At 48.1% G+C, this 26972-nt stretch overlaps 1 protein-coding gene across 2 annotated transcripts in view; it reads left to right on the top strand.

Moving 5' to 3' along the window:
- Positions 1-26972, top strand: part of SMYD1 (SET and MYND domain containing 1) — a 44199-nt gene that overhangs the window by 13263 nt on the left and 3964 nt on the right. Inside the window, exons 2-9 of one of the 2 annotated variants that reach the window (XM_002709640.6) lie at positions 4919-5095; positions 8064-8277; positions 12486-12616; positions 14659-14697; positions 18850-19039; positions 23153-23245; positions 25279-25442; positions 26421-26589. In XM_002709640.6, the coding sequence (XP_002709686.1) occupies positions 4919-5095; positions 8064-8277; positions 12486-12616; positions 14659-14697; positions 18850-19039; positions 23153-23245; positions 25279-25442; positions 26421-26589 (1177 nt within the window). The remainder of the gene's footprint in view (positions 1-4918; positions 5096-8063; positions 8278-12485; positions 12617-14658; positions 14698-18849; positions 19040-23152; positions 23246-25278; positions 25443-26420; positions 26590-26972) is intronic. The other variant, XM_002709639.6, reaches the window with a different exon arrangement.

The raw sequence follows: 26972 nt of genomic DNA, 5'->3' as shown, positions 1-26972 counted from the left end.
CTTGCCCCCTGGTAGAGGCTCACCTGTAGCCTGGCTGTCTTCCTCTTGGGCACCTGCCCCTGCTCTGACATCACCTGGCCCAACCTCCCCAAGGGATAGGCAAGGTGGGCAGAGCAGGGTGGCGTCTGCTGGGCACTCAGGCAGTGCCAGGCTTTGTGAGGCTCTTCTTCTGCTATTTCATTTAAAAGTGATAGTCATTGGTCTGAAAACCTCAAGGTCTCGGTGTTGTTCCCATTTTTATAAACAGAAACAAAGACTCAGAGAGGCTAGGGGACTTGTTCAAGCTCACAAGACCAGTAGATATTGGGGTAAAAAGTTGACTCTCCTCTTCCCTACGCTCAAAATCTGTGATGATTCACATTCCACACAATAGCTGTCAACTAAACTTCATATTCATTTAAAAACTAACTTATCCTGGGGCTACTGTGGCTACTCTGTGAATAAAGCTACTGCTTGCTACAGCGGCATCCTATATCAGAGTGCCAGTTCAAGCCCTGGCTACTCTGCTTCAGATCCAATTTTTGGCTAATGCTGTTGGGAGGGCAACAGAAGATGGCCCAAGTGCTTGGGCCTCTGCCACCAACATGGGATGCCAGAATGGAGTTCCTGACTCATGGCTTTATCCTGGCCAGACCTGGCTATTGTGGCCATTTAGGAGAGTGAAACAGTAGATGAAAGATCTCTCTCTCTCTCTCTCTCTCTTTCCCTCTTTCTCCTTCTCTCTCTCATTCTAACTCTCCCTCTCTCTTTAACACTCTACCTTTCAATTAAACAAATTAGTCTTTAAAGAAAAACTAACTCATCTAGGAGGCAAGAATTTGACCTAATGGTTGAGATGTTGGTTAAGAGACTCACATCCTTGTACTTGGGTTCTATTCTCAGCTCTGGCTCCCCATTCCAACTTCCCACCAGTGAAGACCCAGTGCAGCAGGTGATGGCTCAAGTGGTTGGGTCCCTGCCACCCACATGAGAGACCTGGATTGAGTTCCCAGCTCCTGGCTCTGGCCCTAGGCCTAGCTCTAGCTGTTGCAGGTGGCTCTATCTGTTTGTCTATTTCTTTCCCTTTCAAATTAAAAAAAAAGTTCTTATCTTTAATAAACATTGTATTCCCCATAGAAGTTAACTCAGTGGACTCTCAGTTTTGTAGTCAGCTTCCAACACACACAGACTCAACTATATGTGTTTGTTTTGAGAGTAAATTCTTAAGGCTCAGAATTGTTTGAGCTTATGTTGGTTGTAGTCCATGTCTCCAATCTCTGTAATACTACATATCTGCATCTTAAGCAGGTTATAAATAATCAGTGATTATAAAGATGATGAAACAGAACTCTATTATTTTAGGTGATCACCTGAAGTCTGTCTTTATTTATGTTTAAAATTTAATACAGTGAAACACAGTGAGAACTGTGAAGTGCAATATCTTTGTTGCTCAGGCACAAATTTCACTGTATTCATGAAATATGAATATTTGTATAGGAATAAAAATATGAGGATATTTGTGAGTATGTCCTAAAGATATCAAGTTAGGTGTAAAATATTAGAGCATTCCCAGTGTTGCTTTCTCATGGGTGCTCCTGAAACAAACAGGCATGGAGCCCTCAGTGAGAAGTTACAGGCGATGGCCAGCCCAGTGGAGCTGGCTTCTAACTATTCTCTCTCCAGACCATGTCCTTTCTTTTCTGGTCTGGGTCCTGATACCTCAGAGTTGAGCGTCTGCTTTTCCTCCCTCTTTCCCACCTGTGTAAGTCAGCTTTTCCTTGTGATGATGACAGATCTGACATAGGCTAAATTTATAAAGAAGCAAGATTGATTTAGCTCACAGTTTTAGAGGTTGAACGTCTAAACAACATGGTCAGGCTCTGGTGAGGGTCCCATGGCAGATGGTGGGAGAACACACAGGAGGAACTGCTTACATCTTTTTTTTTTTTAGTTTTTTTTTTTTTTTGACAGGTAGAGTTATAGACAGTGAGAGAGAGAGACAGAGAGAAAAGGTCTTCCTTCCGTTGGTTCACCCCCCAAAATGGCCACTATGGCCAGTGCTGCGCCAATCCGAAGCCAGGAGCCAGGTGCTTCTTCTTGGTCTCCCATGCAGGTGCAGGGGCCCAAGCACTTGGTCCATCCTCCACTGCCCTCCTGGGCCACAGCAGAGAGCTGGACTGGAAGAGGAGCAACCGGGACTAGAACCGGCACCTATATGGGATGCCGACACCACAGGAGGAGGATTAGCCAAGTGAGCCACGGTGCCAGCCCCTAAAGATTTATTTTTATTTATTTGCAAGACAGAGTTACTGAGAGAGGTAGAGACAGAGAGAGTCTTCCATCCACTGGTTCACTCCCCAGTTGGCTGCAATGGCCGGAGCTGCACTGATCCAAAGCCAGGAGCCAGGAGCTTTTTCTGGATCTCCCACATGGATCCAGGGACCCAAGGACTTGGGCCATCTTCCACTGCTATTCCAGGCTATAGCTGAGAGCTGGATTGGAAGAGGAGCAGCCAGGACTAGAACTGGCACCCATATAGGATGCCGGTGCTACAGGCCAGGGCTTTAACCTGCTGTGCCACAGCACTGGCCCCTTGCTCACATCTTAAAGCCAGAGAGAGAGACTGGGCAGGGCAACTCTCGTGAGAACTCACCAGGGTCTCACTAGAAATACCTTCATCTCTTCTGAGGGCACAGCCCAGTTGACTAGGCCCCAACTCTTAACGATTCCACCCACCAGCACCCTGGGGACCAGACTGGCAACACAGGAAGCTTTGGGGGGACAAACAACACCCAAATCGTAGCCCCAACCTAAGACATGTTCTCAGAGCTTTAGTTGACTTGGTGCTTAACATACCAATGTCAAAGATGACAGAGTAAAAGTTCAAAACAATCTTGACAGTTTGGCATGTTACACTGAAAGCAATCAGGTAGACAGAAGTGAAGACCCCACTTCAAGTTAAAGCAATCCATTTCGAAAGTTAACTTGAGGGAGTGACAGGTGTCTTCACCCACATATATCTTGATTGTGAAATATTTCTAGACTGTGATGATGGTTTTGTGGTTAGATGCACATGTCAGAATCTATCAAAGTGTCCATTTTAAATATGGTATATGCAGACTATTGTATCAATTACATCTGCTTCAAGCTATTTAGAAAATGTAATGCTGCATGGCCAGAGGGGAACTGTGCCATTTTCGCAGCACTTTTGAGAAAACTTGGGAGGACCTATTGACTATATTTGTAATTTGACCTTAAGTTTGTGTGAATTTTTCTTTAAAGAAATAATAGAAGCACACTACTGAGATCCAGGAAGTTTAAATGTCGCATCTAGATATTATATTCTGTTCATGGCACCATGATTGTAATGTTGTCACCGGTGGTCTCACCTTTGAGTGGAGACAAGATTGGGAGCCTTCTCGGGATCCAGTTCCTTGGGTCGCTCAGCAATCTAATCCCTCCTAATGAACTTCAGGTTCCTACCAGAAAATGCAGTCCTGGCTGGGAACAGATACATGAAACTCATAGCTGGAAACCCCACTAAACAGTCAGGGTCCCATGTGAGATCCATGCATTCTATCCTCCTGGGCACTTAAGACAAATGACCTTCTCAAGCCGAGCACGCCCTCTGTGGCATAGTCACGACAAGCTGTGGATTCTGTGCAATTCCAAGCACGCTGTGTAATTCTACTCTTCTCTCACTAGGAAAGCTGAAGGGAATGCAAGTGTAAGAGTAGGGAAGAATTATCATGGGGATTACCTTGAATCCTCTCTAACTTATAAATAGGCACTGACCTTTCACATCCTTGAATACTTTATAATTATTAATAAATTACTAGCAATGCTCCTTTCAGCAAATGGGGGCACAGCTGTAGGCAGATCCTGCCAGAGGCTGAAACCTGTTGGACTCCATAAAGTTTCGGCTGCTGATTCCAATCTGAATGGCTCCTCCCAGGGAGCTCAGTGCTCACCTGCGCATCACAGAGCTTCATCTCTGTGTGCCAGTGGCCGGACTTTCTCTTCCCTGCATTGTGAGAATGTGCACCTGAGGCTCAGAAATGCTGTGCGTCACACCAGGTGTACCCACATTCATCGGAAACTCGTTTCTTCTGTTTGCATGACAAGTTTAATGTGGGGGGACACACAGTCTCTAGGGAGGATTTTAGGAGGCTGGAAGCACATCTCATCTGCCTACATCCATCGGGTGTACACATGTGGTTCTTCCTGACTTTCCCCCACTTCTGAACTGAGAGAATGCATCAAATGGCACCAGTGACCTTGTAATTCTTACGGTTGAAAGCCCACAGAACAGTGACATATATTGGGGTGTGTGTGTGTGCAATATTCTCATGTTTCTGGTTCCAGCATATTGTAGATGGTTCTGCTTTGTTATTCTTTTGGGAAGACATGATTATATTTCAACAATGAGAAGGACCTGTCACACAGAATGCCCCTCCCACCACATAGTACCGATGACCCGTCGGTTTGGGCAAGGAATTTCAACCATCCTCTCAGCCTAGAAGCCCTCCATTGTCTGGAGAAAGGTCCAGGGTTTTGGGAATACCTGCACACCCTTATCAGTGCTCATCACATCACATGGTGACTGCAAGTCAGTGGTTTCTCTGGCAACTAGTATTCCCAGCGCCTAACACACTCAGATCATGAATTTACTCTTGCTGAATTGAATTGAAGGGCTTACTAGCAGAGGGCAATAGTGTCTCCCATCTTGAGATGACTTAAAAATATCTGCCAGAGGACTAGTTATAGCTAGAAGGGACCTTAGGAAACCCATGCCTCTCATTTTGAGAAGTGGAGATCTGAAGCTTAGAAAGTCAAAGACTGGCTGTTGGAGCAGTCCTGGGACCCAGGTCTTCCAGGGGCTGGTGGGGAGCCTTTTCCGCTGTGCCCCCAGTCACATGTCCTCTCCCTCCACTTCCAGCCTCGTCAACTTTGTGTGCCACACCTGCTTCAAGAGGCAGGAGAAGCTCCACCGCTGCGGGCAGTGCAAGTTTGCCCACTACTGTGACCGAACCTGCCAGAAGGACGCTTGGTTGAACCACAAGAACGAGTGTTCGGCCATCAAGAGATATGGGAAGGTGCCCAATGAGAACATCAGGTCAGAGCCGGGCTCTGGGGTCATGCCTGGGATCCCCAAATGTGACCGCATCCCCAGCAGTGACCGCATCCCCAGGCCTCAGGACGCCAGGCTGGGCCTCAGAGACCAGATATGGGACTCCTGTTCACTGCCTTCAGGTCTAGAAGGGGAATTAGGTGTCCACAGCAGCGTGTCCAGACTGCAGTCCCTGGGCACAGCCAGCCCACAGGTGCCTTCTCTATGGCTCACCAGTGTTTACTTTTTATCATTATTTTTTAGTTATTAATGGTTTTCCTTTTGTTTACCACACATTTTATACCATTTTTGTGATTTGCTATGAACTGTACAAATGATCCAAGGTTCACTTTTTAAAAAATTATTCTGCCAATGTTTAAATATTGGGAAATTGCACATTTAAAAAATTTGGAGTTTTGGCTTCTCCTGTAAAAAATTTTAAAAAACAGTAAAAATGTAACCAAAAAGGCTAGAGCCTCTGTTCTTTTTTGAAAAATACAGTTTTCTGGGGCAAGATTTGGCCAGAGGCCACGTTGCTGTTTGGGATACCAGCATCCCATATAGGGATGCCTGGGTTTGTGTCCTGGTTCCATTCCTAGTTCTACTTCCTGCTCATATTGCCCTGAGAGGCAGCAGGTAATGGCTCAAGTACTTGGGTTCCTGCCACCCAAGTGGAAGACCCAGATTATTTCTGCTCCTGGCTTTGGCCTGGCCCAGTTCTGGCTGTTGTGGGCATCTTGGGGTGTGACCAGTGGATGGGAAATCTCTGTCTGCCTCTCTCTCTCTCTGACTTTCAAATAGATCAGGCAATTTTTTTAAAAAAGGTATATTTATTTATTTGAAAGTCAGAATTACAGAAAGAGAGGGAAAAAAAAAAAAAAACAAAGAGAGAGAGAGAGAAAGTGAAAGAATCTTCCACCTGCTGGTTCAGTCCCCAAAATGGCTGCAATAGCCAGGGCTGTGCCACTCCAAAGCCAGGAGTTTCATTCTGGTCTCCCACAGTGGGTACAGGAGTCCAAGCACTTGGGCTATCCCCCACTGCTTTTCAAGGCCATTGGCAGGGAGCTGGATTGGAAGCAGAGCAGCCAGAACGTGAATTGGAGCCCATATGGGATGCCAGAGTCACAGTTGGTGACTACCTGCTATGCCAAAACACTGACTCCAACAATTTTTTAAAAATACAGTTTTCTTAGTCACTGCAGCCTCCACTACTCCCGGTGGTGCTACAGGCTGCCTTCTGCACCCAAGACACTCAGCAAGCATTTGTATTTGCAGCTGGTGGTCGTGGCCAGAAGTCTCAGGGACAGTACCTGGGCAGCCCTAGCTTAAGAGCTCCCAAGTCCTGGAGGCTCTGCCAGGGCAGGGGCTGCCTGAGCTGTGGGGAGGTGCCTAGGGAGCCAACAGTGGCGAGTAGAGGCAATGGGGATGGTGACTTGGGGCATTTTCATTCTGCCAGTAGCTTGTGTAGTTAAAGACCAAAATGGGATTCTCTTGTTGTGGGAATTTTTAGAAAACTGCAGGCTGAACTAGCAGCCGTCCTGCTTAGATCCATCTACTACAATCCTACACATTCTTCAGGACCCAAAGGAAATGTCACCCTACTGGTAGGAGCTCAGGTTCTCCATGTGCTTAGTCCCAGTTGATAGCTTCTGAAACTGAGTTGAAATTGGTCACCCCATGCCTTCTGGTCTCTGCGCTTCATGATCATTTCCCCAGTCTCTGGGGGCGGCAGCTCTTCCCCACACCCCATTGCCGTCCTAGACTCCATGTGGGGACACCTCAGTTCCCACACACCTGAGGACCCCTGCAAGGCATCTCTCCAGGAGTAACCCCATGACCCAAATAGGAAGAGAAAGAGTCCTGTGTTTTTGTCAAGGGAGTCCCTCCTGAGGCCTCCAGCCCCTCTTAGTTACCTGGACAGCATGCAGTCCAGACCGAGTGGCAGGGAGATGTGAAAATCCACCTGAGTCACAGGCTCCATTTGGGGGGTGGGCTGCATAAGAGTTAACCAGGAGGCAGTCAGGGAGAAGTACCCTCCTCAGGATCACAGCGAAAGCCCTGTGTTCTGTGGGGCCCCTTCCTGTCTCACTCTGCCTCCTGCAGAGCTCTCTGCTCCAGCCGAGCTAGGCCCTTCCTTGCTTCCTGCATAGTCCTCACTGTTGGCTGCCACTGGGACTTTGCTTATGCTGTTCCTCCACGTTTTCCCTACCCAGTCCTTAAGAACACAAATAAGCTTACCCATGACGTGGCCATCCGTTCCCTCACTTTGTCCTCTGAGCATCTTTGGAAGTATGGCAGAGAACATGGCCACCAGATAGATTCAGGAGTTCAAGTGACTTACCCAGGGTCACACAGTAAGAACTGGGAACAGTGAAACCCAGGCCACTTGACTCCTTATCCACCGCTCACTCCAGTAAGCCTACTGTCAGGAGGCACTCAGCTGCCGTACCTCTCCATGTCCCCAGACCCCATGTGACCCAGCTCCTGCTGTCTCCACCTGGATTTGCTCTCCACTCCTTGCTCCAGGTGCTCCAGCCACCTCTGTCTTCTTCCTGTTTCTCCATCACGTCAGCCTCATGCCTTCCTCAGGGGCTTTGAACTCAGTGCTGTTTCCCCAATCCCACACAGCTGGCTCTTCTGTCCATGCCAGTTCCAGCTCAAATGGACCTTCTTGGTGACCCTCCCTTGATGACCTTGGCTTTACCTGTCCCAGTCACTGTCTATCATGTCACCTGATTTTATTTTCCACAGAGCATTTAACTGTACTTAAAATGACTGTGCTTGTGTAAATCTCCCTCGCTGTAAACAGCTTCATGATAGAACAAAGTCCATCTGTTTAGCTCAAAACTGAATCTTAGGCCCACCATTGTACCTGGCATGCATTAGGCACACAGAAAACGTTGAATGAACGAATGGATGAATGGATGAGTGGATGAATGCAGTGGCGGCCTTCCTAACACTGCCTCCTCCCCAGGCTGGCGGCGCGCATCATGTGGCGGGTGGAGAGAGAGGGCACGGGGCTCACGGAAGGCTGCCTGGTCTCCGTGGACGACTTGCAGAACCACGTGGATCACTTCGGGGAGGAGGAGCAGAAGGAGCTGCGGGCGGACGTGGACACGTTCTTGCAGTACTGGCCGCCGCAGAGCCAGCATTTCAGCATGCAGTACATCTCGCACATCTTTGGAGTGGTAGGCTCCCCCCCGTCCCCTCTCACCCTCTTGGCCTTTCTCTTCTTTCCTTCCCTCTTCCTTTGGAAGGGTGGGGCTTCCCGGAGGTGAAAAGCTCTGAGGACGAAACCCCATCTGCCCTGGACAGTGTCTGCTCTTCCTGTAAAGCTCTCCTCTTTGGCCTGCTGGTTAAGATGCTGATCAGGACCCTTACATTCCATAGCAGAGTGCCAGGGTTTGAGTCCTAGTTCTACTGGGTTGCAGCTTCCTCCTCCTGCAGAGCCTGGGAGGTGACGTAGGTGATGGCTCAAATGATGGGGTTCCACACCAAGTGGTGTGGGAGACCTGGACTGCATTCTCAGCTCCCAGCTTTGTTCCGAGCCTGCTCCAGATGTTCCGGGCATTTGGGGAGTGATTCAGTTGATAGGCCCTCTCTGTCGCTCAAGAAAATAGATAGATAGATAGATAGATAGATAGATAGATAGATAGATAGATAGATAAAAGGAAAAGTGTTCCTTGCTCAGCAGCCAGGGAGTCTGGTGAACTCTGTCCTCTATTTATATAGACTTTTGTAGCACAAACACTAACTTTGCCCCTTCCTTTTCTGAGCCTGGGAACAGGTTTCTGAATAACCCAATTTAAATATTCAGAGATTCTAGAGTATTATTCCTTATAAATGAGGGGTCTTAGAGTCAGCTGGTCTGCCTAATGAGTTTCCAGAAGCTTCCAGACCAGTTGGGACTGGAGGCCAAGAGAAGGACTGGAGGGGCACAGAAGTTTCTAATGAACACTTCTCATCTCATGCTCTCTCTGGGCTGATTTACTGTGAGGTCACCCTGGACCTTTATGATATTGGCATCCCCCTTATGAGCTTCATTTATTGTCTCTGAATGGTAGACATGAATGGGAATTTATCTTCTTGTCAATCTGCACTTTACAAATTTTCTGCTGTCCACATTGGAAACACGATCTGATTACCATCCCTTCCTGTCTCCCAATCACTTTGGAAAGAAGACCCTTACTTTGTCCAGGTCTGCTGGGCAGGATACAGGGCAATCTTGGAGCATGGTGGTTGGTGAAGCAGGGAGAAAGAGATCAGTGTTCAGTGGTGGGGTCAACACGTCCAGCAGAGACCCTGAGAGTTCAGGAGAACTGGTGGATCAGAAGGCCCAGGCCTTAGTTCTAGGTCTTCTATCTGGCAGTCCCTTTGTGTGATGATGATGATCAGGTTGACGAGGGAGGTTATTGTTATAACAACAGCATGACTGTAATCACCATCTGCACAGTCTTCACCATGGACAGAAAGGAAGAAAGAGGTCGGGCCAATGCTGTGATGTAGTAGGTTAAGCCTCCACCTGTGGTGCTGACATCCCACTTGGGCACCAGTTTGAGTCCTGGCTACTCCTCTTCCAATCTGGCTCTCTGCGATGGCCTGGGAAAGCAGTGGAAGATGGCCCAAGTCCTTGGCCCCTGCATCTGCATGGGAGACCCAGAAGAAGCTCCTGGCTCCTGGCTTTATGGCTTTAGATCCACCCAGCTCCAGCCATTGTGGCCATTTGGGGAGTGAACCAGCAGATGGAAGACTGTTCTCTCTATCTCTCCTTCTCTCTGTAACTCTGTCATTCAAGTAATCTAAAAAAATTTTTTTAAAAAAAAGGAAGTAAGAAAGAGGTAGGGGAGAGGAGAAGAGATTTAAACAATTGGCTCACACAATTGTGGAAGCTGGCTAAATCCAAAATCTGCAAAGTAGGTCAGGCTGGAGACCTGGGGAAGAGTTAACGGCAGGTTGAGTGCAAAGGTAACCTGGTGGCAGAATTGCTTCTTGTTCATGGGAGGACAGTCTTTAATTTCTTAAGGCCTTCAGTTGAGTGGATGAGGCCCACTCACTTTATGGAGAGCACTTTGCTTTACTCAGAGTTCACCAATTTAAATGTTAATCTTATCTTTTAAAATATCCACTTTCATAGAAATAGACATAATAATGTTAGACCAAATATCCAGGCACCATGGTCCAGCCAAGCTGACATACAAAATTAGCTATCATAGCTTTCCTTGTATTATTTAATGCAGTTACTACAATATAAGGTGAGGCCCGGGCTTTTAAACATTCTTGTTTTATAATGCAGAAAGCTAGCCCTGCTGGTACATGGCCTCTGAAGGCCATGTGATTAGTCGGTACTCAAAGAAGGTCTAGGAACAGCGTGTCTGGTGCCAGAGATTCTACTCCTAATTGCTGTGCTCTATAGGCTTGGGGAAAAATTGATGTGTCAGACCCATCCTGGGCATCCCCAAGGAGAGTGGGGCCAGGGGTGGGGGTGACTAGAGCCACAGAGTACAGAATCACCGAAGCCTGGAGCTGAAAAGGATCCTGAAAACTCATCTAGTCCAACTTATTCAACCTGCAGTTGGGAAAGCCAGGGTGAAGAAAAGAAAGGAATTTGCCCAAAGTAACACAGCCTCCTAGCAATATTCACAGCGTAATGTCAGGTACTTGCTAAATAGCCCATAAGAATAGTGGAGGAAGTGATGATACTCTTCCCTGTTTATAGTGTAGTCATATGAGTGTGTAAATGCTCATAGTGTGTATTCATATAGAAAGCAGAATATCGAGTGCAATTATTAATGCATTCTATATTATATTCAGTTTTTAATTTGAAAGGAAGAGAGAGAAACATCTTCCATTTGCTGGTTCATTCTGCAAACACCTGTAACAGCCAGGGCTGGGTCAAGGTGAAGCCATGAGCTGGAAACTTAATCCAGGTCTCCCACATGGGTGTCAGGGACCCAACTTCTTGAGTTGTTACTGCTGCCTCTTAGAATGTGTATCAGCAGGAAGTTGGAACTGAGAGTGAGGCCGGGACTCTAACCCAGACACTCCAATATGGGATGCCACTGTCCCAAGTGTTGTCTTGACTGCTATGGTAAATGTCTGCCTTGGCTGTCTTCATTTTTTTGCATTTTTTGTACCATGAGAGAAGATACTTGGAATATATTTCTATAAATACAACTTTTTAAAAATAAAGATTTATTTATTTATTTTGAAAGTCAGAATTACAGAGAAAGAGAGAGTTCTTTCATTTGTTGGTTCATGCCCCAGGTGACTGCAATAGCCAGTGCTGGGCCAGGCCAAAACCCAGCCAGGAGACAGGAGCTTCTTCCTGGTCTCCCCAGTGAGTACTAGGGCCCAAGCACTTGGGGCATCCTAGGCTGCTTTCCCAGGCCATTATCAGGGAGTTGGATTGGAAGTGGAGTAGCTGGAACTTGAACCAGCACCCATATGGGACGCTGGCATCGCAGCCAGTAGCTTTACCTGCTATACCACAATGCCGACCCCAATACAACTTATTTCTAAGGAAAAGAAAATCACCTGAATGCTATATCAGTAATAACTAATTCAATTTGCCAAGTAAATGTTAAATATTGTACTCATCATATTTAAAAATTGTGGAGAACCACAAAATAATCCAATAGAAATGTCAATTTATATTTCTTTTTTTTTTTAAAAAAGACTTATTTATTTGAAAGTATGAGTTACACAGAGAGAGAAGGAGAGGCAGAGAGAGAGGGAGGTCTTCCATCCACTAGTTCAATCCCCAATTGGCTGCAACGGCCAGAGGTGCTCCGATCCAAAGCCAGGAGCCTAAAGCTTCTTCCAGGTCTCCCAGGCGGGTGCAGGGGCCCAAGCACTTGGGCCATCTTCTACTGCTTTCCCAGGCCATAGCAGAGAGCTGGATTGGAAGTGGGGCAGCCAGGACACAAACTGGTGCCCACATGGGATGCCGGCTCTGCAAGCAGAGGCTTTGCCCGCTATGCCACAGTGCTGGCCCCAATTTATATTTCATGAGCAGCTAGAGGAGTTGAGAGTGGGGAGAGACACACAGAGACACACTCTCACACATGCACATACATGCAAATCAGGGCAGAGAGAGAAGAACCAAGGCAAATGCTGAGGAAGACGCATGTGAGGCCCAAACACAGAGAAAGGGACCCAGCATTTCCATCATCTTTGGCTTTTTTAGTATATGGTAACCCACAGCTTTCAAGGTGCTGCTGCATTTTTGCACATTTGGCACTATCTACCAAAGCAAGAGGCTATTTTGTTTCCAGACTCTCTAAGCATCTCCAGGGTGAGACTGGGACTTCTATGATTTTCCACTCCTCTTATAAGGTTGATGTTCTGTCCCTAATCTGCAACTGTTAACTGACTTTTTAATCTTTCTTCTGGGCAGATCAACTGCAATGGTTTCACTCTTAGTGATCAGAGAGGCCTGCAGGCTGTAGGTGTGGGCATCTTCCCCAACCTGGCCCTGGTGAACCATGACTGCTGGCCCAACTGCACCGTCATATTTAACAATGGCAAGTGAGTATCTTCAACTGGCACTGTGTGATGGGGATGGGGAGACCTTATGGTATGTTCTCCACACTTGACATAAGCCAGAGTGCACCTGTTGAATCTGACTAGCGTGGGTTTCAAAGGTGTAGCAGGTAGGAATCTCATTCTAGAATAGTCGTGGGTGGGAGCAAGATGATAAGGAGGACATCAGAGGATTCCACATGGGTCATCTCTGAGTCTTTGCATGTTTCTTGAGGCTGCATTGATGGGTTAGACACGTCTCTGACTTCTAACACTATTGAATAACTTGAAGTCTGGGATTATGTACCCAGAGTTCATCGCAAAGCAATACAGATCGAAAGTGGGTTGGCAGGAGCATAGATCAGTCAAGGTCCCATCAGGAGTCGGAAGGCACACCCAAAGAGCTCACTTGAAGAGAATTTAATGAAGGGACAGGTTATAGAAACGTGGGTTTAGGAAACTAACAGGGAACGGGGCAGTGCCCAGGGTCTGGTAACATATGAAACCATTACCACCTCTAGACCTGGCGGGTCACGAGGAGGCCATAGTGCTGTGAGAGCTGAGCTGTGGCAGGGAGCTCCCTAACAGCTCTACTGTGGTCGTGCCTGTAGAGAAACCTGCCATTGCCTGCACCATGGGCTCAGTACCCCCATCTCTTTCTCCTCTCACCCTTTGATCTCCTTCCTTTGGCGAAACCCCAGCCAGAGGCCAGAGAGCAGAGGATCCTGAGTGATGCAGCCTTCAGAGGTCAGCTGCGCCCAGGAAGGCACAGCTCAGGGACATAAGGGCGAAGAGGGGTTCTGGGGGTGGGGCACAAATGGAGAGAAGTCGGCAATGGGATGAGCCCCCAGTTGTCCTGCGCTCTGACCAGGGATGTCTGAGGGAAGGAAGGAGACCTGAGTGATATGAGCTCCTTGTGCCCTTAGAGGTGAGCTCCCATGACAGGTGCCAGCTGACTCAGATCCGTCAAGAATGGACAGATTTCCTCTGGAAACTTCCTAGAAGCAGAAGACAAGGGTTTCAGGTCTTGGTTGAGAACCAAGTCTAAGCCCCGATACAGCAAAGGCCCTACTTTCCCTTTGCTTTCCCATTTCTGACACCAGACTCTTAATCAACTGAGAAAGTCACTCAGGATGGGGAAGCTTATTTTGGATGCAGATGCTAATCTTTTCTCAGCATTGTGTTTCCTTTTCTAAGCCTCTTGGGGTCCCTGGCCTAGACCTCATGAAATCTTCCCTTGAGGGGCTGTTGTACAGGCTACCTTGGCTGTCATCTAGGTCAGCCTGGCTGTCAGAGAGTATAAGCTCAGCTACAGATGGAGCCAGATTTTCTAGAAGGCCTTCCCTAGGCAGTGGTGACTCTGGGCTCATCTTGTCACTGTGTGTAACAGTCAAGGAACCTGGGAATGCTTTCTTCAGGTCATGTCTGATGTTTGCTTTGGCTTCCTTGCATCTACTAATTTCGAGCAGCTATTTTACCCAAACTTCATGGCTTTTGTGCAAGAGATGGTATCTTTTCAGTCACTGCCTAGCTGCCTACTATAGTGGAAAGAAGCCTGGATATGGTGTTAGCGCCCCAGTTCTATTCCCAACATTTTTTACATGCTGCTTGTGTGACCTCACCAGTCATCACATGCAGTTCAAGCTCTCCCCAAGATAGGCATCCAAAGAGGCAATGTTTATTCATCTTGGATGCTTGTTAGTAGGAAAATAAAATAACACCATGCCATGCATTTCATAGCACTACACTTTCAAGTGCAGGTCTCACTCATCACCAGGTTACAAGTGAGAATAAGCAGGTCCAAAGAAAGGAATTAACTTCTTGAGGGCTGAGTGTCTTTGAACCCAGAACTTCTCATTCCAAATTCAGGGCACGTTCCTCCACTGAAATGCATCTTGTCATGTGAGCTCAGCTGGAAGGGCTGGAATAAAGGTTGTTGTAATGGCCAAAGCTTGGATTGTGTAACCCAGAATGCTGTGTATCCTGCTAGCCATACCGGATCGGCCAATGGTACTGATTTCCATTTGGGTATCTGTTTTGTCTTTCAGTCATGAGGCAGTGAAATCCATGTTTCACACCCAGATGAGGTGGGTCAGTTCTTTCAAGCATCCCTGCTCCTCTGACCCATCTCCCTCACTTGCCTGGTTTGCTGGGGCCACTCCTTCCCAAGACTCCATGGCTGTATTAGTCTGTGAAGTCCTTTTGCAGCCCAGTGTCTAGCCTTCACTGAATGCTATACATTTTACTGCATTTCAATTAACACTTTGCTCCGCACTCACCCACCACTTGCCTTGTTTTTGCTTTATTTTGCTTCCTTCTTGCCTCTCCTTCATTCCTCACTTCTCCTGCCCCTCCAGTCTTTAAGCATGAACCATCTAGTCTACATTATCTTAGCAAAAACCTGTATTTTCCCCTAAACCTACTTACTGTAAAATGAGGTCTGTTGGTGTTGCTGACCTACTAAAGGATGGTATGCTTGATTATAATTCCCAACTTCTCACCCAGACTGGGCTCTAAGAATAGCACCCATAACTGTGATATTTTGATAAATATTTATTCATGGTGTTCTGTTAACTGCTTCTGGCTAACTATGAGTTAGTTGCTTAGATGAAAATTTACTTTAGACTTTTCTTGTTAAAATGTCCATACTGCTTAAAGTGATTTACAGATTCAATGTAATCTCTGTCAAGATACCAATGGTTTTCCTAAAAGAAATAGAAAAAACAATCCTAAAATTCATAGGGAACCACAACTGACCCTGAATAGCCACAGCAATCTTCAGCACAAGGAACAAAGCTGGAGGGATTACAGCACCTGACCTCAAATAATGCTACAGGGAGATAGTAACCAAAACAGTGTGGTACTGGCATAAAACTGACACACTGATAAATGAAACAGAATGGAGAACCAGAAATAAATCCACATAGCTACAGCCAACTGATCTTTGACAAAGACACCAAAAGGAAAGTCTATTCAGTAAGTGATGCTGGGAAGCTGGATACCCATATGCAGAAGAATGAGACTAGACCCCCATTTCTCATCATATAAAAAAAGACAACTCAAACTGGATCAAAGACTTAAAACCCCAAGCCAGGAAACTACTAGAAGAAAATACAGGAGAAACATTCCAGGACATTGGTATGGGCAAAGATTTTACAGATAAGACCTCAAAAGCACAGACTACAAAAACGAAACCAGGTAAACGTGATTATATCAAACGGAGAAGCTTCTGCACAATGAAGGAAACAATCAACAGAGTGGGAGAAAACATTTGCAAACTATTGCCCAGAAGACATAAGGAGCAACAAAACACACCACCAACAACAAATCCCAACTTAAAAGCAGGCACATGATCTGAATAGATATTTCTCATTAGAAGATGTTTAGATGTCCAAGGGTTATATGAAACAATGCTCTTCACTTTTGACTTTTTTTTTTTAAATAACAACTAAATGGCCCCAGAGGGATATTTTCCTCAGATTAGGCTTGAAAGCCCTTGAACTGGTCTTTGACCAACTATTGAGAACAAAATGCCACATGGACGTTTTGGCTTTGACATTGCAATGGTAGAAGTGGTTGGTGCAGCCGAGGCTGTGTTGGTGTGCAATGCACATGACTGGATGATTCACATTATCTTCTGGGCTCAAGTTCCATATCTGTAGAGTGAAAATCAAGAGGAGAACATCTCCTAGAAGCCTTCTAGGGCTCTGAGCTCTGTTCCTAACCTCTTCAAGAAATAAATAAATTGCCTCCTGGTGACTCAGTTAGTTGAACTATGGAATTATAGTGTTGGAGATGGGAGAGGTCTGGGGTCCAGGGTGGTAAGAGACTTGTCCAAGGAAGCTGGTTGGAGGAAGAGTCAAGGCTAAAACTCCTTCCACAATACTTATTCTGTGTTGATCACCATTTGCCCTCTAAGCCCCAATTCCAAGTAAGGTAAAATGGGATGAACATAAATGCATTTTTCCATATTAAGGTGACTTTAAGTTAATTTGATTTTGAAAACTCTAACACTATTTAAATATTCCAAGACACTGAAGGCCTTGCCAGAATTGGCTCAACCATGATGAAAAGGAACGAACTCAAGATTCCAACCCACTTGGCCACTGGGTCACTGTTGAGTTAGGATATGTCAGTCTCTACAGCAAGCTGGCCTGTAAAAGGAACACAACTACTTACTTCCCCACCAGGACCAAACACTAGAAACCCACACTCCATCACTCCACGTAGGCCCAGGAGTTGCTCACAAAGAGCTATTTAGGACATTAGTAAAGTCTGAAAAAGCACGGGCTTTGATGCGTCTCATTTCTCGTCCATCATAGACACGGGAGGCAGCCGGAATGCAGCTGGGTGAGGTCAGAGGGATGTGGTGAAGCATCCTTGGCACTTCAGCTCTAATCTTGCTCTGTCTCCAAAGTGCTGTGAGGTCTTGGGGGAAGCTGCCTGTCTTAGGTCAGCATCCTCATTAGCAAAATGAAGATTGCCTGCAACTTGGGCATCTTAGGATTCTACACAGAGCTGTGAATAGAATCGTCCAGGCATCCTCTCCCACTTGCATTCCATCACTTCAATAAAGGCTGCTGCCAAAAATTGGGGTTAGGAAGAAAGGAAAGAAAGAGCAAGAGGTGAGCAGGCACTTGGGTTTTGCCCAGCTCCATGTGAGTTATTTGTATACTTATTATCACCTTTTTCAGATGTGCTGATGTGACCCACTTTGGGGAAAGTGGATTATTAACCTTAAATGGTCACCTCAGAAGGTGCCAAGACATGCATGTCGCTGCCTTTCGGCAGGTGCACCTTTGGTTGTTCTATTAGCTATTAGCTTGTTTTCTGTGGTTATAACAGAATATCTGATGGCGGGTAATTTGTAAAGGAAGAAGCTTTAGAGGCTGAAAGACCAAGATCTAGTGGCCCCAGCTGTTTGGCCTCTGGTGAGAGGCTCATGGCAAAAGTGCCTCTGAGAAAAGTCACAGGTGAGACAGGAGGCCAGAGAGTGAGGAGTGGGTGGGTGCAGGCTTGCTCTTCTTAAAACAACTCGTTCTTGTGCCAGCTGATTCCACTGGACCAGCATTAATCCCTTCAGAAGCTTGCACCCCCAGTGGTCTAACCACCTCCACTAGGCCCCCACCTCTTAAGCTTCCACCACCTCTACACCACCACTGTGAGGACCATGCCTCCGACATATGAACCCTTGGGGGATAAACAGCAGCCACACCCTAGCAAATGTCATCTGAGATTCAGTGGAAAAAGCAGCCTTGGACCAAGACCCAGAGTCTTACTCTGTGTTGCACATGGTGTGCAACTCAGCCTTTCTGGGAAGTCAAAGAAATGACCAGAGATCTCTGTGATGATGCTCTCCCCAGCCCTCTGCATCCTGCCATTTGCTCTCAAGTGATGATTTCCCACTGGGCAGTGAGGCCCCAGGATCCTGAAGAGACAGAACTGAGAATCTAGTATGCAGGGCAACCACTTATGTCCTGTAGCCATCTGGCCTTGTGGAGGCTGACCACCACTGTGTGGCTTTGCTGGATTTCATTTCCAAGGAAGGCTTCTATCTTCAGCTCCATCTGAATCTATTATATGGTAAGCAGGTGGTGCTGTAGGTCATTGGAGGGTCGGGTCTAGGCTGAAAGAGAATTGAAATGCCATCTGCTCTTGCTAAGCCCCGTCTCCTAATAAACACAGAAGTAAACATGAAGTAGGCTAACAGAGCCAGCCATTGTTGGTTTCCCTTCAATGAGGGTATAAGTCCCCTCTCATAAGGTAGGCCTGAACCATCAAACTGAAGCTCAAGGTAAGAGGGGGCTTAAAGTTAGACTCAAAAGAGGCCAAGACTGTAATTGGACGTGTATTTCTGAGAGAGGAATCCTTGAACTACCCAGAAATTATTTTCAAGTCTTTTCTGGTTTGGTGTTTTCTTCTGATTATTTTCCCCCTCCTTTGTTACAATTATTAGCTAAATATACAGGGATAGCTGCAAGTGTGGAATCCATGTATGATTTCGTGACCAAGTCCAGTTCTCAGCTGGACTCTTATTTGAGCTGTTTCCAGAGCGAGGATCTGAATGGAGGAGATTTGACTGTTGCAGTGAGAAGAATGTTATCATCCAGAAAACTGTCCTTTAGGTCACATTTCCCCTTTTGGGGGGCTGTGGGGATTTTCTCAGAGTGCTAGAGGCTGTTGCTGCCTTTGAGGCTTGACCCCTTGGAATTGACTCTTTTCCTTTCACCCCGCTCCAGAATTGAGCTCCGGGCCCTGGGCAAGATCTCGGAAGGGGAGGAGCTCACGGTGTCCTATATCGACTTCCTCAACGTCAGCGAGGAGCGCAGGCGGCAGCTGAAGAAGCAGTACTACTTCGACTGCACCTGCGAGCACTGTCAGAAAGGGCTGAAGGACGACCTCTTCCTGGGGGTGAAGGACAACCCCAAGGTACACGGCCCCTCCTGCTGGGGTGTTTGCTGGGGGCCTCAGCTTCTCCAGGAGCCAGCCGATGGGATTTCGCAGTCAATGAATGCGCCCCTGCCCATGAACTTCCCAGAGGGCCTGTAACTCTGGGGATTCAGGCAGAGCACGGCAGGCAGGTCCCAGCCAGTGTCCTGGCATCACCTCTTGTCAGGTGTGTTTGGGGGAGTTGCCTCTCCCCGCCTCCTGAAACCTCCCTGGTCAAGCCATTGTACTTGCCTAGGGTCAGGCCTGAGAAATCGCACATGAAGTTTTCTTTATTTTTATTTTTTAAATTTTTATTTATTTGTTTGACAGGTAGAGTTGTAGACAGTGAGAGAGAGAGACAGAAAGGTCTTCCTGGCCGGCGCCGTGGCTCAATAGGCTAATCCTCCACCTTGCGGCGCCGGCACACCGGGTTCTAGTCCCGGTCGGGGCGCCGGATTCTATCCCGGTTGCCCCTCTCCCAGGCCAGCTCTCTGCTATGGCCAGGGAGTGCAGTGGAGGATGGCCCAGGTGCTTGGGCCCTGCACCCCATGGGAGACCAGGAAAAGCACCTGGCTCCTGGCTCCTGCCATAGGATCAGCGCGGTGCGCCGGCTGTAGCGGTGGCCATTGGAGGGTGAACCAACGGCAAAGGAAGACCTTTCTCTCTCTGTCTCTCTCTCTCTCACTGTCCACTCTGCCTGTCAAAAAAAAAAAAAAAAAAAAAGAAAGAAAGAAAGGTCTTCCTTCCATTGGTTCACTCCCCAAATGGCCGCTATGGCCGGAGCTACGCTGATCCGAAGCCAGGAGCCAGGTGCTTCTTCCTGGTCTCCCATGCGGGTACAGGGGCCCAAGCACCTGGGCCATCCTCCACTGCCCTCCTGGGCCACAGCAGAGAGCGGGACTGGAAGAGGAGCAACTGGGACTAGAACCTCCCATATGGGCAATAAGCCCATATGGGATGCTGGCACTGCAGGCGGAGGATTAACCAAGTGAGCCACGGCGCCGGCCCCACAAACTTATTCTTAATATAGGATATTTTTACCCTTTGACCAAAAGGTTCTACTTCTATGAATTTTCCCCTTAGCTGTGCTTACGCATGTGAACAAAAATACATGTATATGCATGGCGGCATTTTGGGGAGCAACAAAATATTGAATACAACCTTCTAACTACAAGTAGGGAAATGTTAAATGAAAGAAATACCCTGCTACCCTTACAATGAATGAAGTGGATGTTTATGTAGCTGTGGAGGGAGCTCTGTGTCTTTTATTTAACCAAGAAAAAACCTTTGGGAGGGAAAGAGCGAGTGAGCGAGCGAGAGAGAGAGAGAGCGAGCGCGCACTCCTATCTGCTGGTTCACTCTTCAAATGCCCCAGAATGACTGGGGCTGGGCTCGGGGCCAGAACTGCAGCCAGGAGCTGGGAATGCAATCCAGGCCCGCATTAGCGGAATTGGGAGCCAGACCAGGGAGGAACTCCTGTGTGGGACGGGGACGTCTTAACTGGCAGGCTAAAGGCCTACCCCCTGAACTCTATTTCTGGAGGGAAAAGAATGAAGGAACCAAACAATGCCATGTGTGTGTCTGTTAGTGCTACTGCAACAGGGAACCACAAACAACCCAAAGTGGTCTCACAGTTCTAAAGGCTGGAGTCTACAAACTGTCATCAGTGTTGGTTCCCTACTCTTCCTTTTTAAAAAAGATGATTTATTTATTTATTTGAAAAGCAGAACCTTTGAATGAGAGCTGGAGAGAGGCAGAGAGTCTTCCAACTGCTGGTTCACTCTCCCATAGGGCTGCAACAGCCAGGGCTGAGCCGGGCCAAAGTCAGGAGCCAGGAACTCCATCCTGGTTTCCCATATGGGTGGCAGGGGCTGTCTTCTGTTTCTTCTGTTGGCCATTTTGGGCCATCTTGGGTCATCTGCTGTCGCTTTCCCCAGGAGCATTAGCAGGGAGCTGGATCGGAAGCCAAACAGCTGGGACTTGAACCTGTGCGCTGATGTGGGATGCTAGTGTCCCAGAGGGGAGCTTAACCTGCTGCACCTCAGTGCTGGCCCCCAGGTCGGCTCCTTTGAGGGCTGTAGCATTTCCCCCCCTTATTCCTCTGGACTGTCTTTGCTTAGGCTGCTGAGGGCTCTCTTTTCCTCGTTCCAGTCTTTAACCATGGTTTTCACAATTATTCAGTTACTCCCTGCCCCTCCTCTTCTGCCTCCTCCCCTTCTCTGGCTTCTGCCCCTCCCTGGCCTCCCTGCCCCTCCCAGGCTTCTCCTGTCTGCTGTCTTCTATCTTGTCCACCTCTAATCTCTCTTCCTCTTCCCCTGTCTGGCCTCAGCCACCCCTTCTCCTTTGCTCTTCCTCTTCATTTTCTATTTTCTTTAATGCTTCTGGAGAGAACAGGCTTTCACTGTGGGGTTTCCTTAAATCCTGGCTGCAAATCAGAGGGCTCCTGACTTTGCTCACAAAAGCACAGCCACATGGGATGGCCCTGATTCCTTTCTCAGAATGGATTTATCACATTTTAGACATATGAAGGAATAACTTTTCTGCCAGTTCATTTCGGGAACCTTGAAAGTAGCCTCCTTTAAAGAAATGGATTCACTTCTAGAGCCTTCTTACATCAAATTGAGCCAGACTTTTAATACTTAACTGTACTCAGCGAACTATTACTCCTGAAAATTCTCTAAGAATTATTAACTTTTTTAAAAAAAGATTTATTGATTGATTTGAAAGTCAGAGTTACAGAGAGAAGGAGGAGAGAGAGCGAAAGAGATCTTCTATCAGCCGGTTTACTGTTCCAGTGATCTCAAAGGCTAGACCTGGGATAGGCCGAAGCCAGGAGCCTAGAGCTCCTTCTGGGTCTCCCACATGGGTGCAGGGGCCCAAGCACTTAAGCCATCCTCTGCATCCTCTGTTGCTTGCCCCAGGCTATTAGCAAGAAGCTGGATCAGAAGTGGAGCAGCCAGGACAAGAACTGGTGCCCATATGAGATGTCTCTCTCTCTCTCTCTCTCTCTCTCTCTCTCTCTCTCTCTCCTTATCTCTTCTTTCTCTGTAAGGATGTCTTTCAAATAAATAAATAAAACCTTTTAAAAAACCCTATTCTGATGGATTTTGATGAGATCACTAGACTGCTTAGGCAAAGGCAATAAGCCTAATGAGTCTAGATTTGATAAAGAGCCAACACATTTTTTCATAATACCCTTTTGATTAAGACAAGTAAGTAATGGCTGGAAGAGTTTGAATCACCATTATCACAAGTGTTCTCTCTTTTTTTATTTTTATTTTTTATTTTTTGACAGGCAGAGTGGACAGTGAGAGAGAGAGAGAGAGAGAAAGGTCTTCCTTTGCCGTTGGTTCACCCTCCAATGGCCGCCGCGGCCGGCACACTGCGCTGATCCGATGGCAGGAGCCAGGTACTTATCCTGGTCTCCCATGGGGTGCAGGGCCCAAGCACTTGGGCCATCCTCCACTGCACTCCCTGGCCACAGCAGAGAGCTGGCCTGGGAGAGGGGCAACAGGGACAGAATCCAGCGCCCTGACCGGGACTAGAACCCGGTGTGCCGGCGCCGCAAGGAGGAGGATTAGCCTAGTGAACCGCGGCGTCGGCCCAAGTGTCCTCTTTAATGATCTCCAGTGGCAAAGTGGAGTGCAGTTTGGGGTCAAGTGTTGGACTCTGTGTTCAGTTCTTTGCTGATATTTGAGTTAAAGACTTGGATGAAGACAAAATACAAGAGCGCACACCTGTGGAACAGATGGTAGACTTGAAGCAGCGAGGAAGAAAGGCAAGTATTTGAGATGATAGAATCCGAGTCCAGAATCCAAAGAGAATGCAACAGGGATCCATGTCGGGCTCTGCTCTGGAGTCCAAAGGCCCAGGAGTGGACACAGGCTGGGGATAGGTCAGCTGGGCAGTCTGGCTCTGAGCCTGGGTCACTCAACATATGTCCGAAGCGTGAAGAGGGAGCTGGACAAGCTCCAGGGACCCAGAGCAGCATTTGCAGGAATTAAGCACTCAGAATGCTGAAGGGGTTAACCTGGCACTGCACTGCATAAAAGGTAACAGTGGACGGGAGAGCCTCATGAAGGGGTCTCCACTCCACATCTGCCCCTTTTCCAGCCCTCTCAAGAAGTGGTGAAGGAGATGACAGAGTTCTGCAAGGATACACTGGAAAAAATAGACAAGGCACGCAGTGAGGGTTTGTATCATGAGGTAAGATTCCCTTTTTATAGAGGGGAGGGATAGAAGGGAGGGACCAGAGAGGAGTGGCGTGGGGGTGCGGAGGCCACAGACAGGTTGTTTTCCTGAAGTTGTCCCATGGTGGAGACCTTGACTCTTCCTGCCCTTGGACTTTTAGCACCTCCGAGGATGTGTTCTTGGTGACTGTTCAACCCACTGAGACCAGGCCTGAGGAACGCCAAGGCAGCCTGACAGAAGTCCCTGGGGATTTTGGGTAGCTCAGGTGGCGTCAGAGCTGGAGGAAAGGAGATGGCTGTGGGACACGCTGGGAGGGGGTTGCTTGCTTTCCTGGGCTCAGTGCACCTGTGGCTGCAGTTTCCAGTCTCCCAACCGAGCTGCTGATGCACTGTGGAGTCTCACCTGGCTGTATATTAGAATGACTTTTGGAAAATGCTCATGTTAACTTCCCACCAGGATGATTTCACTGTAGTCTCTGGAGATGGGACCAGATATTTAGGATTTTTAAAGCTCTCAGGGGATTTCAGGGTTGGGACCCACTCCCAAACACCAGCCTGCCAAACAGTTGCGTTGAATTAATCCAAGCAGCTCTTGGAGATACAGATTCCTGTGTCTCACCCCTAAGGGAGGATTCATGCAATCTCCAACAGAACACAGGTGCCAGGACCCAGCATATTCTCCTCCAGTTCATTAAGCAACTCTGTGAGGCCAGGCTGGGATGCCACTACAGGGCCTGGGAGATTAATTTGTGTTCATTTTATTTGCTCTCATCTTCTCTCTCCTTTACCACTTCAGTGCTCATTTGGGGTCCTTTCTAGGGTGACCAACACAAGGCACACTCCTTGCCTCCTGGGAATTCTGTCCTGTGGGGAGAAAGTCATGTGCAACATAGAAAGTCTGTGCAGGCATAGGTCAGAGCTGGAGCAAGTGGCAGGCTCCATGGGTCCCCCTCCCCCGGCTTCTCGCAAACTCTTCCTCCTTTCTGCTTCTTTGCCATTCAAATTGGGCAGGGCCAGATGTAGGGCTGGATGCGGCGGGCCCTGTGGATTGTAGGGAACCGTCTTTAGGACACATTGTTGGCAGTCCTCATTTTGTTGGACTCCTACCCAGTTGCCTCATGGGCTCTAGACAGCCAGGGTCACTCTTCCAGACACTGTTTTGTTTTGTTTTTTTTTTGACAGGCAGAGTGGACAGTGAGAGAGAGAGAGAAAGGTCTTCCTTTTGCCGTTGGTTCACCCTCCAATGGCCGCCGCGGCCGGCGCACTGCGCTGATCCGAAGCCAGGAGCCAGGTGCTTCTCCTGGTTTCCCATGCGGGTGCAGGGCCCAAGGACTTGGGCCATCCTCCACTGCACTCCCGGGCCATAGCAGAGAGCTGGCCTGGAAGAGGGGCAACCGGGACAGAATCCGGCGCCCCGACTGGGACTGGAACCCGGTGTGCCAGCGCCGCAAGGTGGAGGATTAGCCTAGTGAGCCATGGCGCCGGCCACCAGACACTGTTTTGATTCATCTGAGACAGGGCACAGATATCAGTGTTTTGAAATGATTTCCACCTGATTTCAGTGATCATGATGGAGAACTGCAAGTATGGTGATTAAGATGGAGATGGACTGCTTAGGGTGAATCTGTTGCTCACTAACTCTGTGACTGTGGCATAGTCCTCACCCTCTCTTCAATTCCCTTGTCTGGCAAAATGGGAATATTAGGGGGACCTATCTTAGTGCATTTTGTGAAACAATGAATGTATTTATCTGTGTCGTATCCATATATGTGCGTGTGCACATAGCTTCTGTAGCTTCCTGTATCTACTGACTTTAAAACGCCTCGCTCTGCTTGTCAGCCATATCTCCTACCATCACCTTCCCCATCCTACTTCTTAGCCCTATAGGACCAGTTTAGACGACACACATGTACTCTCCCACCCACCTCAGCAGTTTCCCCAACCCCTTAAAAGCATGCCTCTCCAGTGTCCCCCTGATGGACTTGGTTACATGAGCTGGGCATGTGTGCTGGTGCGGTGGTAGTGGACAGGGCCCACGTCTCCCCGCAGGTTGTGAAGTTATGCCGGGAGTGCCTGCAGAAGCAGGAGCCAGTGTTTGCCGACACCAACCTCTACACACTGCGGATGCTAAGCATTGTGTCTGAGGTCCTGTCCTACCTCCAGGCCTTTGGGGAGGCTGCGGACTACGCCAAGAGGATGGTGGATGGCTATATGTAAGTGACAACCCTGGGGTCCTGTGGAGTCTCCTGAAGGTGTGTGCATTCCAGAGATCACAAAAAGTGGATGACACACATGTTGCTAACCCTCCCTCCTGCACCCCCAGCAGGCATTAGTAATCAATAATGATTCTCTTTGTAACTGAGCCTTTTTATGGTGACCCTCTGAGCACAATATCCAGTCAGAGTTGGGATTTGGGATACAACCTATTTGTCACCCCTGTTCTTTGTCAAATTCCCCATCTCATCTACCACTCGGGTGGCATCTTACGCTTTTTGTCTTCTTACTTCTAATTCCAGCTTAATGAAAACCTTTCCTAACAATCAGCATAAGCAATCTTGCAAACTATCTTTTATTTTAAAAAACAGAAGATACACCTGCCATCCTTGCTTATAAATTGTAAAATGCGACTCCCTTGCCTTCCCTCTGCAAATAACCACTCTTGCCTTCTGTACCCATTTTGGCATGTGACTGAATTTCTGGCCAAATGAGTAAGTTGGCACAAGAAGGTTCATTTCTTGGGAGAGGCTGCTAGTCATAAAAAAAGCGCGGGTGGGCTGTACAATGTACTGAAAAGAGAACCCCTGCCAAGAGGTGTCATGGAGGTGAAAAATACAACACTGTCTCCCCCTTGAATGTCCCGTCACTCCCCAGGGAGGAGGCTGTGGCAGTCCTTCCTGAGAGCTTCCGGCTCCCTGTATCCAAGCCCAGAGGGCCATCCTGGCTCTGTTCTCCGAGAGGGCTTGGATTGGTGGCCCAGGTCTGAGTGCTAGCTCTCACAGCCTCATCGTGGGGGTGGGGAGGTGTTTGGCAAGTCTCTGCACCTGGTTTCCCTCTTGGCCAGCCACAGATGCCTTGTAGCACCAGTGGGAGAAGCAGAAGGACTTAACCCACAAGGGCACTATACCAGCTGTCCAATGACATACAATTGTAAAGATGGTTGCCATGATGGGTCTTGATTATTTGCCCTACAGGAAGCTCTACCACCCCAATAATGCCCAACTGGGCATGGCTGTGATGCGGGCAGGGCTGACCAACTGGCACGCTGGCAACATTGAAGTGGGGCACGGGATGATCTGCAAAGCCTACGCCATTCTCCTGGTGACACACGGACCCTCCCACCCCATCACCAAGGACTTAGAGGCAAGTAGAACCGAGGGCCCGGTGCTCCCTGCCTAGTCTGACCTCCCTGAAGATACCAGTCTGAGGTCAGGTAGACGCTGCTGCAGACAAGTCCAGAAACTGACATCTATCCCAGAGGGGACTCAGAACACTTCCGCCTGCTCCCCTCGTTGTACAACTGAGGAGACTGAGGCCTAGGGGTGGGGAGTCATCTGTCTGTGGTCACATGACTGGCTGATGGCAAAGCTGAGACTTGAACCCTTAGTCTGTGGCAACTTGATGGCCCAAGCCTGCCCAGAGAAAGCCCAACAGCGGTGAGTGTGTGTGTGTTCATGTGTACAGCCATCTGTCCTAGAAAGTGCTCTGTGCTACAGAGAGTGGAGTTTTGGATCAAAAGCTCTGGA

Source organism: Oryctolagus cuniculus, chromosome 2, assembly GCF_051225735.1.
Source record: "Oryctolagus cuniculus isolate XC-2025 breed Fujian yellow rabbit chromosome 2, ASM5122573v1, whole genome shotgun sequence".
Lineage (NCBI taxonomy): Eukaryota > Metazoa > Chordata > Mammalia > Lagomorpha > Leporidae > Oryctolagus > Oryctolagus cuniculus.
This window is presented reverse-complemented; position numbering and strand designations above follow the sequence as displayed.